The sequence below is a fragment of the Thalassophryne amazonica genome, chromosome 8 (genome assembly GCF_902500255.1).
Source record: "Thalassophryne amazonica chromosome 8, fThaAma1.1, whole genome shotgun sequence".
Classification (NCBI taxonomy): domain Eukaryota; kingdom Metazoa; phylum Chordata; class Actinopteri; order Batrachoidiformes; family Batrachoididae; genus Thalassophryne; species Thalassophryne amazonica.
This window is the reverse complement of record NC_047110.1, coordinates 41,835,323-41,852,987: the sequence shown is the minus strand read 5'-3', so window position 1 is coordinate 41,852,987 and position 17,665 is coordinate 41,835,323. Positions and strand designations below refer to the sequence as shown.

Here is a 17,665-nt window from a genome sequence, read left to right as displayed (position 1 = left end):
CAGATTTACCATACCATACAGTACCATACAGTTTGTGTTTCTTAAATGACATCCAAGACAGGTTCAGTGACTTTGAATCCAGGTATCCATTCTCATACTGGCTGTAAAAGTGATGATTTACTGTACAGTCATCAAATGTCTCTGATAATGGTGGCACATGTACATTTGTTTTTCTGTATTTTTATTTCAAAATCTGAAACATTTTGTTTTGTTGCTGCTCAGTAGCCTTGGTTAGTTTTAAATGGTCCGATTATACAAAATGTGTTAATTTACAATTATTTCTGAACATATTTTAAATTCAGTATTTAAAATAGAGTATATGCATGGCAATAATTCTGATCAGGGTTGGAGGTTTACAACTGCTGGTGAAGTACCATTCGTATGATGAACAAGAGCAATCAGATTTGTGACGTCCGCCAATCCGGATCCAAACCAAACGGTCTCCCCTAAAAATCAGTCCACCCTCCCTTCACTGTGCATGCATCATTTGCCGCAGTTCACCAATTATCACCTCGTTTTTGTTTAAAACTGCACTCCAGCTATCTCAGCGACAGATATCTGAAGCTTTGGTACAACAATCATTTCCACATAAATTCAGCATTATTTCATCATAAAAGACGGAGGAAGCGATCAGAGCGCCGCAGCTACATGAGCTGCGAGCTGATGCATTCACTGCACATCAGTCATTTCAAAACGTCACAGAGTTTCGCCTCGTTTCTGCTTAAAACTGACTTAAGAATGATTAAGAGGTTTTCCTTGTCATCTGATGGTTAATAATCCCATTAATCCATTTAATCGTTTTGGGTGAAGAGACTGTCTCAGATGAGCTGCTGAGCTCCAAAATAACACATGTGCGGTAGGTAGGGCGGACCATTCGGTCTGCTGCACCTCCAAAATTCAGTGGAGTCTTCCATGCTCTAATATCTATCTGTGGTGTAACTTTGGCGAGAATACGTGAAGCAGTTTTGATGTCATCCTTCAAAGCCTATATAAAAAGAAACTCGATCCATAATCCAGATCCGGATCACCTCCCAAATTTAATGGTGTCTTTCATGCCCTAATATGTATCTATGGTGCACATTTGGTGAAAATCTTGCTAACAGACAGACAGACAAATAAATAAACGCTAATGATTTTATTACGTCCTTGGTGGATGTAATAATATCTGATAATTTCCAAAAAACTCATTTCATTAGTATTCAACAACAAACTAAATCTGTCAGTAAGTTCATACCTTAGAACACGGGATGCTGTCTTCACGACCATCCCGACTGCAATACACACATATTACACACACGGGGGCATGTAATAAATGTCTGGAGAAGAGCTGTGAAATCTGTTTGTTACTGACAATTTCAACTCAGTTGCCGATCTACATGCACGCTACAGAGAGGCAAATAAGTATTTGATCCACTGTCGATTTTGCAAGTTTTCCCACATACAAAGAATGGAGAGGTCTGTAATTTTTATCATAGGTGCACTTCAACTGTGAGAGACAGAATCTAAAAATAAAAAAACCCAGAAAATCACATTGTATGATTTTTAAATGATTTGCATTATATTGCATGAAATTTGTATTTGATACAATAGAAAAACAGACCTTAATATTTGGTACAGAGACCTTTGTTTGCAATTACAGAGGTCAGATGTGTCCTGTTGTTCTTGACCAAGTCTGCACACTGCAGCAGGGATTTTGGTCCACTCCTCCATACAGATCTTCTCCAGATCTTTCAGGTTTCGAGTTTCACCTCCCTCCAAAGATTTTCTATTTTCTATTGAGTCCTGGAATGGCCAGGCCATCTTTTGTTTCATACGCCAACAGTTTTTGTCTTCTCATCAAGCTGCTTCCCTATTGTCCTGTAGCCCATCCGTCTTGTGCAGGTCTACAATTTTGTCCCTTGTGTCTTTAGACAGCTTTCTGGTCTTGGCTATGGTGGATAGTTTGGAGTATGATTGTGTGGACATGTGTGTTTTATATAGGAAATGAGTGCAGAATAGGAGGGCTTCTTAAAGAAAAACTAACAGGTCTGTGTGAGCCAGAATTCTTGCTCGTTGGTAGATGATCAAATACTCATTCATGCAATAAAATCCTAATTAATTATTTAAAAATCATACAATGCGATTTTCTGAAGTTTTTTAGGTTCTGTCTCTCACAGTTGAAGTGTACCTACGATAGAAATTACAGACCTCTCCATTCTTTGTAGGTGGGAAAACTTCGACAAAATTGACAGTGGATCAAATACTTGTTTGCCTCACTGTATGTATGTGTGTGTGTGTGTGTGTGTGTGTGTGTGTGTGTGTGTGTGTGTGTGTGTGTGTGTGTGTGTGTGTGTGTGTGTGTGTGTGTGTGTGTGTGTGTGTGTGTGTGTGTGTACCCATCACTGTGTCCTCAGGATGGATGTCTGTTCCTGAGGGAAGCATGGGAGCATTGATGGCATTCCTCCCCTCCTCCTGGAGATCACTCACTAAAGTCACGACAAAAATAAAATAATAATTGTACATTGGCTTTCCACAATCTCAAAGTCATGTGCATGCAGGGATGTAAGGATTTTATAAAAAAAAAAAAAAATGCTCTCTATATGCTATATCAGATCCCTGTTTTATTTTGGAGAACGGATACAAAGATTAAACAAAGCATTGACTGACTGGGGATTTTTTTTTTTTTTTTTTTTTTTTTTACAAAAACAGGAATCTCATTTTGAGATCCAAAGATCAACAACAGAAGTGTCAGGTGAAGGCTGGATTTTAAATTTATTTCAACAAAGAGGGACTTTGAAGTTGTTCGCTCCTAGTTATTTCAGGCTTTGGTGAAAGAGAACAAATGCATCAAACACAAAGGCAACAAAATTAAAGACTTACATCATGTTCGTAGACTGAACACCTACCGGCTGGTGACAAATTAAAGGAAAATCCTGAATAAAAAGAATAACTGGAGAAAGGCAAACAATAATCCCATCTGTTTGAGTATGAAAATGAAGTGGACCATAGCTTCGGCCTACAGTTACCAAATTGCAGCTGCAACCAACATGTATCGGAGATTTTGGACTGATGCTATAGACAGTGCTCTCAACCACCAATGTCAAAACAGCAAATGAGGGAACACCGTCTGGAAGAATGGTGGTTCAATCCCTGCAATAGACGTCTTGATTTGAAGAATCAATTCAAAGTTATATTTAAGCTGTTCTGGCTGTACCTGGTGAGTTAGTACCTTCCCAGGACACTTTGGGCCTGATTTACTAAGATGCCATTTAACATGTCCTAAATTGTGTGCATTTGTGCAGTGGGATGGAGAGAATGTATTGTGGATGATACACTAAAAATAACTGCAGATATGTAGTGTAGCGGATCTTTCAATGGTGATACAAGCACCAAATTTGGCACAAATACATCTTAGACATTACCCTTTTGAAAAGGCAGGGTGTCCACTTGAATTTTCAATAAGCGGCCGGGTAGGTATCAATTGAAGAATTACACAGGAGTCAAAATCAAAACATGCTCCAATCATATTGAAAACTACACCATATTATTTGTCTGATCACAGAGATTCCTAAAAGGTATAGTTTGGACTATCTGTAACTGAATGTTATGGAGTTATGGGGTAAAAACAGCAAGAATGGTGACAAAGGTCAATTTCAGTTTGTACAGGGGTCAAAAGTTAAAGTTGCTCTAATGTGGAAAAAAAATAATGCAAATTATTAGTTGCGCTCAGTGAGACCAGATTTTCCAGTGAAGGAAAGCTCAAGGAGATTGGCTATCTCTCCAACATATATGCTTGGCTCTAATGATCTCATCAAAGAGCCATTTTATGATCTCCTCCACCAAACCATCTACAAAGTTCCCCAAAAAGGCAAACTCTTGCTCCTTGGGGATTTCAATGCCCATGTTGGCCCTGTCAAAGGCCTCTGGAACAGTGTGATTGGAAAGAAATGAATTGGAAACTGCAACGTCAATGGTCTTCTCCTTCTTGGTCTATGTGCCGAGCAGGAGTAACTTGTGACAAACACCACCTTCAGGCTTCCAAACCGCTTCAAGACCACATGGCAGCACCCTGTTCTAACCATTGGCATGTACTCAACTACATCATTACTCATCTACGAGACCAGCAAGATATCCTCATCACTCAAACGCTCCCTGGAGGTGATGACTGTTGGACGGATCACCGCCTTCTCATCAGTCGACTCCAAATCTGCATCAGACACAAACCGAAGACAGCGCACTCTTTCCTAGCCGGAGGACATTTGCTATACCCACCTTGAAAGACAAGTTCATGCGTGCTGCCAATGAACAAGGCGCCTCTGAATGCCTTCACTCCATCCCACCAAACACCAATTCAATGGATGATGAATGGCAAATTCTCCGATCTGTCATCACAGATGTTGCTGAGCAAACCATCGGCTATACCTCTACGAAAATTCAAGATTGATCGAGAAATTAATGATCTAATTGATGCCAAGCGCAAAGCACAAATAGAACACGAAAAACACCCGTCATCCCAGCCAAAAAGATTAAGACTAAAACTGCTCAAGAAGCAATGCCAAATCAGATTATGTGAGATACAAAACCAATGGTGGCAAAACAAACCTGACAAGCTGCAAGATTATGCAGATATCCAAAACCTGAGCCAAAGAGAAATGCTCCTCTGCAGGACCCCTCTGATCAGCTGATAACTTCAGTTTTCTTACTGAAGAATCTGAAATCCTTGAATGTTGGAGAGAACAATTCCACTCACTACTCATCCATGAGTCAACAGCAGATGATCTTCTTTGATCTGTCCCGCAACACTCTCAGCAGCCATGGATGTCGATGCCTCGGTCATTCCAAGAGCTTCTAACAGCAATGAAGCAAATGAAATCCAACAAAGCACCGGGCCCTGATAATATTCCTTTTGAACTCCTCAAACATGGAGGATCCAACTTGAAGTCACAGCTCTGTCTCCTTATCAACATATCTTGGAAGCAAAACGTGCTGAGTGATCTGAAAATGCAATTGTCATCAAACGCTTCAAAAAGGGTGAGTGAAACATCTGTGGACATTACAGAGGAATATCACTTCTCTCTATTGCTGCAAAGATTTTCACCAGAATTCTGCTTAACCAACTCCAAACTATAGCAGAAAAAGTCTTGCTTGAATCTCAATGCGGCTTCCGAGCTTCACGAGGTAACATGATGACATGATCTTCTGCATCAGGCAGTTGCAAGTAAAGGAAACCCCTTTCCATGCTATTCTACGATCTGGAGAAGGCTTTTGACAGCGTTCCAAGACCCGCAATGTGGAGTGTCCTGCATCGCTTCAGCTTCCTTGAACACTGTTTTTTTCATTCAAGCCCTCCACCATATAATGGTAGGTCGAGTCTCTCACCAAAACATGTCTGAAGAATGCCTGATCACTGGTGGCCTCAAACAAGGATGTGTACTTGCTCCAACCTTGTTCTCCATCTACCTTGCTGCTATGCTCTATGAAATACCTGCTGAAAACCCTGGGATCAACATCAACTACCGTTTGGATGGTGGTATTTTCAATCTTGCACATTTTCGCTAAGGAGACTTGTTCAAAAGACCAGAATCACTGAACTCCAGTATGCAGATGGCTGCCCCAACCCAGAATGAAGATGAGACTCAAGTATCCATCAGTAACTTGATCAGGGCATACACCCATTTCAGACTTAAAATGAAGATAAAGTGGACAAAGGTTCTCATCCAAATGATCCCTGGCAAATCTGTGTCAAACTTGGGATGCACAGATCCACATTTTTCACTTCCAATTCAATCCTGATGCCTAAATTTGCATATCTGCCGATACCGATACTATTCCGTTAAAAAAGCTCTGTTTGCGTTAATATTATTAGAATCATTATTGTTGATTTTATATGAGTATATTTTATATCCCCAGTTATACAGCTTCATGATGAAGTGGTATAGAGGAAGATTTTCTTAAAAAGAAGACCTGAATATTCAGCTACAATTTGCCAGAAGGTACATCTAAGATGCAAGCCTAGATTTGATGTTTTAGAATTAAGTACTTTTATGTATTTTGTGGTGGTTTCGTGGCATTTTGGAAATGCAGAAATGTGCTCCTTACTCAAAATGGCACATGTACACACTCTTCTTCAACCGCTTAGTCCAATATGGCACATGTACTCGTACACAATTTTTGGGGCACCCCTTTGAAAAAAATCAAATCAAAATCAATCAAATCTTGAATGATGAGAAATGGTAGGTCTTGAAAAAAGCATAGACTTTATAGAGAAAAGACAGCACTCTCTCTGTCTCTCTCTCTCCCGCTGTCTCTCTCCAAGAAATTAGAAATGTAAAAGAATGAAATAAATCTGATTAATGGTATACATGTTTATGTACATGTAAACAGGGCCACTGCTGGGTCAATGGCTGAAGTTTAATCTCTTGAACACCAGATGGCACACCCGCCCAGAGTACATGCACCATTTTAAAGGAGCGCATTTCCAAAATGTCACAAAAAAACACCAAAAAATAAATAAACATACTTAATTTACTCCTATTTGGAGTCAGTCTGGGTAAATTGTCGCACCCTTCCTCCTGGCTCCATCACTCTTTCTGCCCCCAGTTAAAAAATCTTCATGCTCTTTAATCTGGTGCTTTTTCAAATGTTTAAGTTCCCTGTATTGTAGGTCATGACAGAGCTTCCACCTCTCAGTAGAACGGCTTTGCAAACATTGCACATTGTTGTCTTGCTTTGCGGTGTTTGTAGTATAAAATATTTCCAATCATCAGACGTGTTGTGATGAAAAGTTGGTCAGCGACAGTCAGTGCTCTGCAATACCTACCTGCTAGCTGGCTGCAAGCTGCAGAAGATGGCAAAGAAGGTATAGTTTGAACAATCTATGAGTAAATGTTATGGAGATATGGAGTAAAAACAGTAAAAATGGTGACAGAGATCAGTATCAAGTTGTACAGGGGTCAAAAGTTAAAGATGCTGCAACTTTGGTAAAACAAGATGCAAATTGTTGGTTGAGCTAATAGTGTTTTTAAAAGGAATCTGTTGCATAGCTATCACATTATGGGATAACAGATGTCAAATGTCATAGAATCCAATTGACAAAATTGTGAAACTTTGAATGTTACTGAAAAGTAACTTAAAGGCTAAATAAATCAACAAAATAATTCAATGCTTCAAAATCATCAAAACACTAATTGAAAGAAATAATTCAGAAAACAATTTGTGAAACTTCATATACAATAATGTTTGTAACACTACATTAGTGACATTTAGTGTACAGTGGGAACTGCATCACTGAATTTCTAACTACGGCCCTGATACAACCTCATAAATCTCAGGGGGATAAAAGACAGCCAATACTCTGGTAAAGTGATGTAAAAGGTATTTTCTCTTATGTGTAGTGAGGCAAGAAAACAACCCACACAAATATTGTGTAACAAAGAAATGGAGATGAGATTTTGACCCGGAAATGAAGCTCCTCCGCTGAACCCAACTGTCACTGATAACAGTATCATTGAAAAATGTCCAGCTGTCTTTAGACAGCATTTACTGCACACACGCTGACAGCAGACTTTCCCTTCTGCTGAGCTTATCTCCGCTGCCAGTTCCTCTGTGGAAACCTCGTCAGTCAGTCAAACTCCACTCTATTATTTGAAAGTAATAGTCAGATCATCAACATTATCATTAAGCCAAGAGAGACAGCAGTAACAGTAGTTGTGTACTGGCTGTCTGACATTCTGGAAGAACCCCGGTAGACCACTGCATCAGCTGTATCAGCTGGGCCAGACGACAGTACAAAACAACAGCAGCAATGAAAACCGGACAACAAGAAAGAAAATCCATTAACGCCTTTACCGACCCTAGTTGTCATTTTATAGGTCCCTCTGTGCATTCCTGTCATTTTGGGTGTGCATGAGAACAGACCAACAGTCTTCAAGAAGCAGTAAGATGGGCATTAAATTACAGGCTCAGCTACATGTTCAGTTTAAACTTTACTAGTGTCAGACTTGAATACAAGGACTCTGACTCAATCCCACTGGATGGACTTTGTGTAAAACAAACGGGTACTTAGGAAGACTCACGTTCATTGTGAGGAAGTATCAGCTAATACATTTTCAACTTTGGCCATGAGACCACTGCAACTGGAACACCCATATTTCACCTGGTTGTGGCATAAAAATGTCAACTTCCGGCAGGTGAGCATGTACAATTTGTCTGAAAGATTGGTTGATATCCAGGAATCAAGACGTTTCCATAGTGTGGCGGATGCAGCAATGCCAGTGGTGTGCACAGCTAACCAAAAAGTTAGCTTTGATAACCGTTAATCTGCTAACTGAATAGTTAACTTTTATAAAGCTAAACCGATAAATCCCTAAAACATTTAGCAGAATTACAGATAAAAGCTAAACTGATAACTTTCAGTACTGACTTCAATACATGGCAGCTACTAACACAACGAGTCAGCGCTTCTGTCTCAGATTGGCCTTCTCTCACAAAAAAGACCTGAGATCAGAGAGAACGGAGAGAGAGAAAAAAAGATAATTTCTCTTTATACCATACAGACCTGCCGGTCATTTCACTGGAGTCTTGCACAGGCAGACAGTTTTGACTTTTGGTTCTAATTTTAAACAAACTAATTGCAGACAGGTTATTGAAATTAACATCACGCCTGTCTTTTCACAAAGTGAAAATATCAGCTATATGTTTTAGTTTTAACGTAATGCACTAATTTAAAAGGTTTTAGCATTTAGACACACATGCCACATTGCATTATGGGTACATTAGTTTCCTGAAGTCAGTGGTTGGCTAGTCGGTATAACACACAGAGTTACTGAAACGCGTGGTGGGTTTTACAAATAAATCTGTATTTGTAAATATGTCACTTTTTTCATTTGTAAAAACAATAAAAGGCATTTTGAAAACTGAAAATTCTGTTTGTTAAGTCCTTCATTACTTTTAGCGAATGTGTGGCTGCTCACACTGCCCTGAACACATACATGTACTGCCATCTACTGGCAGTAGATAGCAGTGGAGGATTATAGCCACTGGTGAAATATAATATCACCAGAACACAAGTGGCCAATTGGTTAATGTGCTTGGTTTCAGTGCAGAGGGTTCCGGGTTCAAATCCCACCCCTGCCACATTTCTCCATGTAATGTGGAGTTGCGTCAGGAAGGGCATCCGGCGTAAAACCTATGCCAATTCAACATGCAGATGCACCTTGTATTTGCTGTGGCGACCCCGAGTGCAAACAAGGGAGCAGCCGAAGGGACTTACCTTTTTACAACATCAGAAAGAAAGAGTATTAAAAAATTGAGAAGTACCAATGACTGAAGGAGCAACTGGAGCAGATGTGGAAGGTAAAGTCCAAAGTGGTCCCAGTAGTAATAGGAGCACTAGTAGCTGTAACCCCAAGATTGGGAGAGTGGCTACAGTAGATTCCAGGAACAACATCAGAGGTTTCTGTCCAGAAAAATACAGTCCTAGCTAAATTACTGCGCCAAACTCTCAAACACACATACCACTCTCCCCTTTTTGACTAGGCGTGGTTTTGGTCAATGGTTGGCTTTGGTGGGGTATTAAAAATTATGACCAGATTACTGCCTCAGTAAAGGTTGAATGTTAAGATTAGAGTTGATTGGAGCTAGTGTGAGCTAAGCTATGATATCTCCTAGCATGTTAACGTTGCTAACATAAATTACATGAAAATTTTACTTTGCGGAAATACTGGAGCACACACTTCTTAACCACATACGTTGTATTATTAGATATTTGTAATAAAATGCTCAGAAAGGAAGTGTTCAATCTAATATCAGCTGTTAGCATCGCGTTATGTGAGGCTATCAATTCTAAAAGATTAGATTTTTTTTCAAGATGTGAATGATGAAATCCAAAATTGCTTTAAGTCACTCACCTGCTGTCTGACAATAAACTTAAGACTATTAGGAAACAGCACAAGTTTGATAGTTTTAGCCCAATCATACAGCAGTTCCAAAAGACCAACTTTATACAAATGTTGACTATAAAACTTGGTTTCTGTTTTAAAAAAACTTAAATGACAGTATTTTTTTTTTTTATGATGAAGATAAAAGGCAAATGTTTGTTGGCTGGTTGGTTGGAATGCTGGTGGCGTAGTGACCACTTGTCGCTGTAAAAGACCCACTTTGATTGAACATGAATGGCAGCTGGCCGCTTTGCCTCTGCCTCTTATAGGCAATGTGACCAGGGGGTGATGAGGGTCCCAGCCATGCTCGACAGCTTTGCAAACAATGCCACTAAACGCTGGACAAAGTATGTAATGAGTGACTTCATTTCCAACAGCCAATGATTTTACATTATAAAATGATTTTGTTATTGTGCAATTAAAATTTCTTCCTAAATAAATGTATTTATTTAGGAAGAAATTTTTATTCTGCACTTAAAATATAGAGATGCCAATCATTCTGACCAGGACTGTAACTCTGTCTGTACACAAATAGCTTCTAGATTATTGATACAATCGCAAACCCAGACACTGCAATTCCTCACACAGGCAGCTCATCAAGGAGCCAGTAAAAAAAGTTTTTCTTTGTTTGTCTGCCACCTCTTGACTTTTGTCTAAAATCATGCAGTGCTTCAATTTCCACTTCACATGGTACTGATTATTGCCCAATAATTGCCCAACAACCTGTGCAAAACTAGTGATTATAACATTTTGCAATATAAATATTGTATTTTTTGAGCAAGAAGCAACACTTACAATTAAGCTGAAATTGAGACAGAAGATTCAAGGCAAGAAGACCTAAAAGCTAAGGATCGCATACTGTTACTCACGAACAAAATGGTTTTGTTTGTGTTTTCACCTCCGAATGCACAGTCGGTACTTCAGGGATTTCTTTCCATAATGGGCCTGTTGCTTTTACCATGCTGCACTTCAATCATGATTCAATCTGTAGGGGCAGATATGCTATTTTTGAAGAACTAAAGCAAAGATGAGAGACAGAGAAAAACTGCACTTTTTTCACACTAAATGATGTCAAGTGTATTTTATTTTTGAAATCCAGGCAGAATGACAATTTCGTTGGGGTCCAGTGGATATAAAATCACAACTTGAAAGTGTAGAAAAGCTCCCCACTGATTTGTGATCTAACTCGTCTTTCCTGTAATAACCGAGTAGTAGCTGGAGGCAGCGAGCCGCTGAAACTCTGCGTCTGAGGGCAAATCAGCAGTGTGCTTCGTAATTACACTGCCGGCTCGCTGCATTTCATCATAATTATGCTACTTCCTCTCTGCGTCTGTGTGCACATCTGACTGTACACGGATGGAAAAACCGTATGACATTTACTGCTTCAGCCTGTATGACCATTAAAATACACAAATGAGAAGAGTTTGACACTAACATATTTCATTGCAACTCCTCACAGAACATGAAATCGCGTGTCAGAAATGCTCAGCAGAGCACACGATTGGCCTGTGCGCACACCTGTGTGAACTCTTGGCCAGGATGTGTTTCATCTTTTATATTTACATGTTCCTCAACCCTGAATATCAAAGCTAAATTACCTTGTTTCTTCTTTTTGGTCCCACACAGCAGCCCTGCCATGTCCCTAAGGGAATCGAGCAAAGGTCCAAAATGCAGGCGTGTAAGTACAGCGTGCGCTGTGTGTGTGTGATTTGCAGTCAGTAGTGTTGAGCAGTAGCAGGGGCATTGTGATGTGTTTATTTCTGTCACAACCCTCCACCCCACCTCTGCAGTCCAGTTACCAGAGAGTGCTGGCACTGGGGACGGAACAGGGCGGGGGGGGCGCTAAAGCCATGCACCTCCCACAGCACTATCCTCTGGGCTCGTGCACTGTGATCACATATACATTTTCTAATCCAACACTTAGACACAATGTGGTGATCCAATTTAGGTTATGTGGAGATGAACTGTCATCTCATTTCCTTATTACTGCATGAAGTGCAGCATTTTCACCTTCCATATATATATATATATATATATATATATATATATATATATATATATATATATATATATATAGTAAAAACTCAATTTGCAGCAGTACAGTAATTTGGCATCGCACACTTGTTTTGCCTTTCAGTCCACTGGTGTAATATACTCCTGTTAAGACATTTACACTAATCCAATAAGAAAACAGTCTGCAAACAAGAAGATTTTGTTTTTGCGCAGAAGGAGACGATGCTTCATCCAACTGCTCAGGGTTACTTCAGACTGAAATGCGATCCGAGTTTAATTAGCACACAGCAACAACAGCAGCATCACACAGACAAAATCAGCTGTAACCTTGTTGGTGCCTCTGATCCTGAGGTGGAGGGGTGGGGGGGATTACTGTCACACAAGAGGAAGATATAAATAATGCTGCAGTATGGAGAAGACTGGACCTTAAATATAGCTCTGGTTATTTTCACCAAGTTGGGCACCAGAGAGTAATAAGTCTGAGCAGACAAGAGACGACAGCCTCAGTGTGTGTGTGTGTGTGTGTGTGTGTGTGTGTGTGTGTGTGTGTGTGTGTGTGTGTGTGTGTGTTTGGGGGGGGGGGGGGGCACAGGAGGCCTTCAACAGACAGCAACGCTGGCAATAATATCATAACTTTAACACAGTCATAGGCCAGCAACTCAAGCAGATTTTACACTTATATGCCATTACAGCAAAATTAAATCCAGAATCAACACCCCCCCACACACACATATATATAGTGAGGAAAATAAGTATTTGAACACCCTGCGATTTTGCAAGTTCTCCCACTTAGAAATCATGGAGGGGTCTGAAATTTTCATCTTAGGTGCATGTCCACTGTGACAGACATAATCTAAAAAAAATCCGGAAATCACAATGTATGATTTTTTTTTTAATAATTTATTTGTATGTTACTGCTGCAAATAAGTATTTGAACACCTACCAACCAGCAAGAATTCTGGCTCACACAGACCTTTTAATTTTTATTTAAGAAGCCCTCTTATTCTGCACTCTTTACCTGTATTAATTGCACCTGTTTGAACTTGTTACCTGTATAAAAGACACCTGTTCACACACTCAGTCAATCACACTCCAACCTGTCCACCATAGCCAAGACCAAAGAGTTGTCTAAGGACACCAGGGACAAAACTGTAGACCTGCACAAGGCTGGGATGGACTACAGGACAACAGGCAAGCAGCTTGGTAGAAGACAACAACTGTTATGATAATTTATTAGAAAGTGGAAGAAACACAAGATGACTGTCAATCTCCCTCGGTCTGGGATTCCATGCAAGATCTCACTTTGTGGGGTAACGATGATTCTGAGAAAGCTCATAACTACACAGGAGGACCTGGTCAATGACCTGAAGAGAGCTGGGACCACAGTCACAAAGATTACATTAGTAACACATGATGCTGTCATGGTTTAAAATCCTGCAGGGCAGCAAGGTCCCCCTGCTCAAGCCAGCACATGTCCAGGCCCGTTTGAAGTTCACCAGTGACCATCTGGATGATCCAGAGGAGGCATGAGAGAAGGTCATGTGGTCAGATGAGACCAGAATAGAGTTTTTTGGAATCAACTCCACTTACCATGTTTAGAGGATGAGAAGAACCCCAAGAAAACCATCCCAACCGTGAAGCATGGGGGTGGAAACATCATACTCTGGGGGTGCTCTTCTGCAAAGGGGACAGGATGACTGCACCATATTGAAGGGAGGATGGATGGGGTCATGTATTGCAAGATTTTGGCAAACAACCTCCTTCCCTCAGTAAGAGCATTGAAGATGGGTCATGGCTGGGTCTTCCAGCATGACAATGACCCCAAACACACAGCCAGGGCAACTAAGGAGGGGCTCCGTAAGAAGCATTTCAAGGTCCTGGAGTGGCCTGGCCAGTCTCCAGACCTGAACTCAATAGAAAATCTTTGGAGGGAGCTGAAATCCAAACCTGAAAGATTTGGAGAAGATCTGTATGGAGGAGTGGACCAAAATCCCTGCTGCAGTGTGTGCAAACCTGGTGAAAAACTACAGGAAACGTTTGACCTCTGTAATTGCAAACAAAGGCTACTGTACCAAATATTAACATTGATTTTCACAGGTGTTGAAATACTTATTTGCAACAGTAACATACAAATAAATTATTAAAAAATCATACATTGTTATTTCCGGATTTTTTTTTTTTTTTGATTATGTCTCTCACAGTGGACATGCACCTAAGATGAAAATTTCAGACCTCTCCATGATTTTTAAGTGGGAGAACTTACAAAATCACAGGTTGTTCAAATACTTATTTTCCTCACTGTGTATATATATATATATATATATATATATATATATATGTACACACAACCCCAATTCCAATGAAGTTGGGACATTGTGTAAAATGTAAATAAAAACAGAATACAATGATTTGCAAATCCTCTTCAATCTATATTCAATTGAATACACCACACAAAGACAAGATATTTAATGTTCAAATTGATAAACTTTATTGTTTTCGTGCAAACATTTGCTCATTTTGAAATGGATGCCTGCAATACATTTCAAAAAAGTTGGAACGGGGCAACAAAAGACTGGGAAAGTTGATGAATGCTCAAAGAACACCTGTTTGGAAACAGGTGAGTGTCATGATTGGGTATAAAAGGAGCATCCCCAAAAGGCTCAGCCATTCACAAGCAAAGATAGGGTGAGGGTCACCACTTTGTGAACAACTGCGTGAAAAAACAGTCCAACAGTTTAAGAACAATGTTTCTCGATGTTCAATTGCAAGGGATTTAGGGATTCAGAGAATCTGGAGAACTTTGTACATGTAAGCGGCAAGGCCGAAAACCAACATTGAATGCCCGTGACCTTCGATCCCTCAGGCAGCACTGCATTAAAAACCGACATCATTGTGTACAGGATCTTACCGCGTGGGCTCAGGAACACTTCAGAAAACCATTGTCAGTTAACACAGGTCGTTGCTACATCTACAAGTGCAAGTTAAAACTCTACCATGCAAAGCGAAAGCCATACATCAACAACATCCAGAAACACCGCCGCCTTCTCTGGGCCCAAGCTCATTTGAAGTGTACAGACGCAAAGTGGAAAAGTGTGCTGTGGTCTGATGAGTCCACAATTCAAATTGTTTTTGGAAATCATGGACGTCATGTCTTCTGGACAAAAGAGGAAAAAGACCATCCAGACTGTTACCAGCGCAAAGTTCAAAAGCCAGCATCTGTGATGGTATGGGGGTGTGTTAGTGACCATGGCATGAGCAACTTCCACGTCTGTGATGGCACCATCAATGCTGAAAGGTAAATCCAGGTTTTGGAGCAACACATGCTGCCATCTAAGCAACGTCTTTTTCAGGGACGTCACTGCTTATTTCAGCTTTGTGGTGTATTCAACTGAATATAGGTTGAAGAGGATTTGCAAATCATTGTATTCTGTTTTTATTTACATTTTACACAACATCCCAACTACATTGGAATTGGGGTTGTGTGTGTGTGTATATATATATATATATATATATATATATATATATATATATATATATATATATATATATATATATATATATATATATATATATATATATATATATATATATATACGAGGTCTGTCCAAAAAGTATCAGACCTTTTTAATTTTTTCAAAAACCATATGGATTTGAATCATGTGTGCTTGCATGAGCCAACCTTGAACCTTCAAGCGCATGCGTGATTTTTTTCATGCCCGTCAGTTGCATCATTCGCCTGTGAGCAGGCTTTGTGTGAGCACTGGTCCTCCCCTCTCGTTGGATTTTCATTGCGAGGTGGAACGATTTGGAGCTTTGCTGCATCAAATCTTTCCAGAAACTGTGAGAGACAGCCAGGTGGAAACCATTCGGAAGATTCAGACGGTTTTCGGTGACGATCCTATGGGCATCACACAAATTAAGGAGTGTTACAACCAGTTTAAAGATGGCGCACAATGGCGGAGCGTGCGCCGCGCTCGGAGCGGCCATCGACAGGCTGAAACGACCAGATCATTTCCAAAGTGAATGCTGTGTTGATCCGGGACGTCGTCTGACTACCAGAGAAATTGCAGAAGAGATGGACATCAGCACTTTTTCGGCACATTCCACTGTTACAGGAGATTTTGTAATGAAAGACATGCAGAAGTTGGAAGTCTCACAGGACATGTTGTGACATGTCCAGCTCTTACACAATTCCTCGGATACTCACTCAACTGAAAAGCCACCGAAAGCCGTTTCAATCTTCCGAATGGTTTCCACCTGGCTGTCTCTCACAGTTTCTGGAAAAATTTGATTCAGCGCTGCTCCAATCGTTCAGACATTTTCCTCGAAATGAAAATCCAACGAGGGGGGAGGGCAAGTGCTCACTCAAAGCCTGCTCACAGGCGAATGACGCAACCGACAGGCGTGAAAAAACTCACACATGCACACGAAGGTTCAAGGTTGGCTCATGCAAGCACACGTGATTCAAATCCATAAGGTTTTTGAAAAAAATAAAAAGGTCTGATACTTTTTGGACAGACCTCGGATATATATATATATATTGGTCCCAAGTGAAAAGATGATCCCAAAACATCTAAAAATAGTCTCGGTTGTAAAATCCTGGAGTGACGAAGAATTTCAAGACAAATGTAAGATTTTGTGGACATTTTGAATTGATATTCAGTGCTGAATTAAACTGATGATGGTATTTTTAACAAGACAAAATAAAAGAAAACACACACACACAAAAACATCTAATCTCTGTGTCTTACTGATATTTGTTAAGACACAAAACATATCAAAAATAGCCTATTATCATACTATTATATATTCCTATCATCAGCTTCCATGCCTTTTGGACAGTTAATGTGTTTTACTGAATGTCGGAACTCTTCACTCAGCTCAGAAAAAAACTATAAACTGTCAGAGTTGGGTACCACTCAAGACTGGAAAAGGACCCCAAATGCAAAGTAGCCAAGATGCAGGTTGTAAGTGCAACAAGGTATTAATAAGTCCAAAAAAGGGTAAAGGCACAATAAATCAGGATGTCAAAAATCCAAGAAAGAGAAACTTTAGAAATACTAGAAATGTCTATAAACAAAGCTAGAGTAACAAAACGAAAAAAAAAAATCCAAAAAGGCAGACGGGGTGTTAAATACAACAAAAGGCGACTGTCAAAAATGTGACTGAAGTAACTTACAAACTGAAGAAGAACAAGTGGAGGCTGACAGGACACGTGGCAGAGAACTCTGGAAAGACATACAATTGACCAGCAACAAGCAGAAACTAAGACGTGACTTATATAACAGACAAATTACATACAGGTGTGAATAATGACCGGTGTTCTGTCGAGATGTGCGATCTTGTCGAACTGTGCGTCTCATCGCACAAATCGACAGTTCTGCGTCCCGACAATATTGTGCTGTAAATGCAGCGTGCACATGCAAATTTTAACTTTTTAAAATTGAAAAGACTCTTATTGCTGTTGTATTTGCATTCCTCAGTCGCTCGGTCGGGGAGTTCAACGCGGTAAAGAGAGGCATGTCGACCCGACGGGGGGAGGTGTGGAGCGGGGAAGGTGTGAAAGTCTAGGTCAGGGGTGGGTAACTTATTCCAGAAAGGGCCAAGAGGGTGCAGGTTTTCTTTGCAGCCACTGACTCCACCAGGAGATTTCACTGATTAATATCACTTTGAGCAGATGGAATCAGTTAATCAGTGAAATCACCTGGTGGAATCAGTGGCTGCAAAGAAAACCT

At 40.2% G+C, this 17,665-nt stretch overlaps 1 protein-coding gene across 4 annotated transcripts in view; it reads right to left on the bottom strand.

The window, feature by feature from the left end:
• The window catches only part of parvb (parvin, beta), a 45,133-nt gene that overhangs the window by 18,613 nt on the left and 8,855 nt on the right, over positions 1 to 17,665 (bottom strand). The window contains exons 1-2 of one of the 4 annotated variants that reach the window (XM_034176061.1): positions 11,516 to 11,677; positions 2,376 to 2,465 (exon numbers count right to left, since the gene is read on the bottom strand). In XM_034176061.1, coding sequence (XP_034031952.1) covers positions 2,376 to 2,465; positions 11,516 to 11,555 — 130 coding nt within the window. In that variant the 5' untranslated portion in view covers positions 11,556 to 11,677. Of the gene's footprint in view, positions 1 to 2,375; positions 2,466 to 5,566; positions 5,572 to 11,515; positions 11,678 to 17,665 lie in introns of those variants that run through there. The other 3 variants (XM_034176060.1, XM_034176063.1, XM_034176062.1) reach the window with 3 other exon arrangements.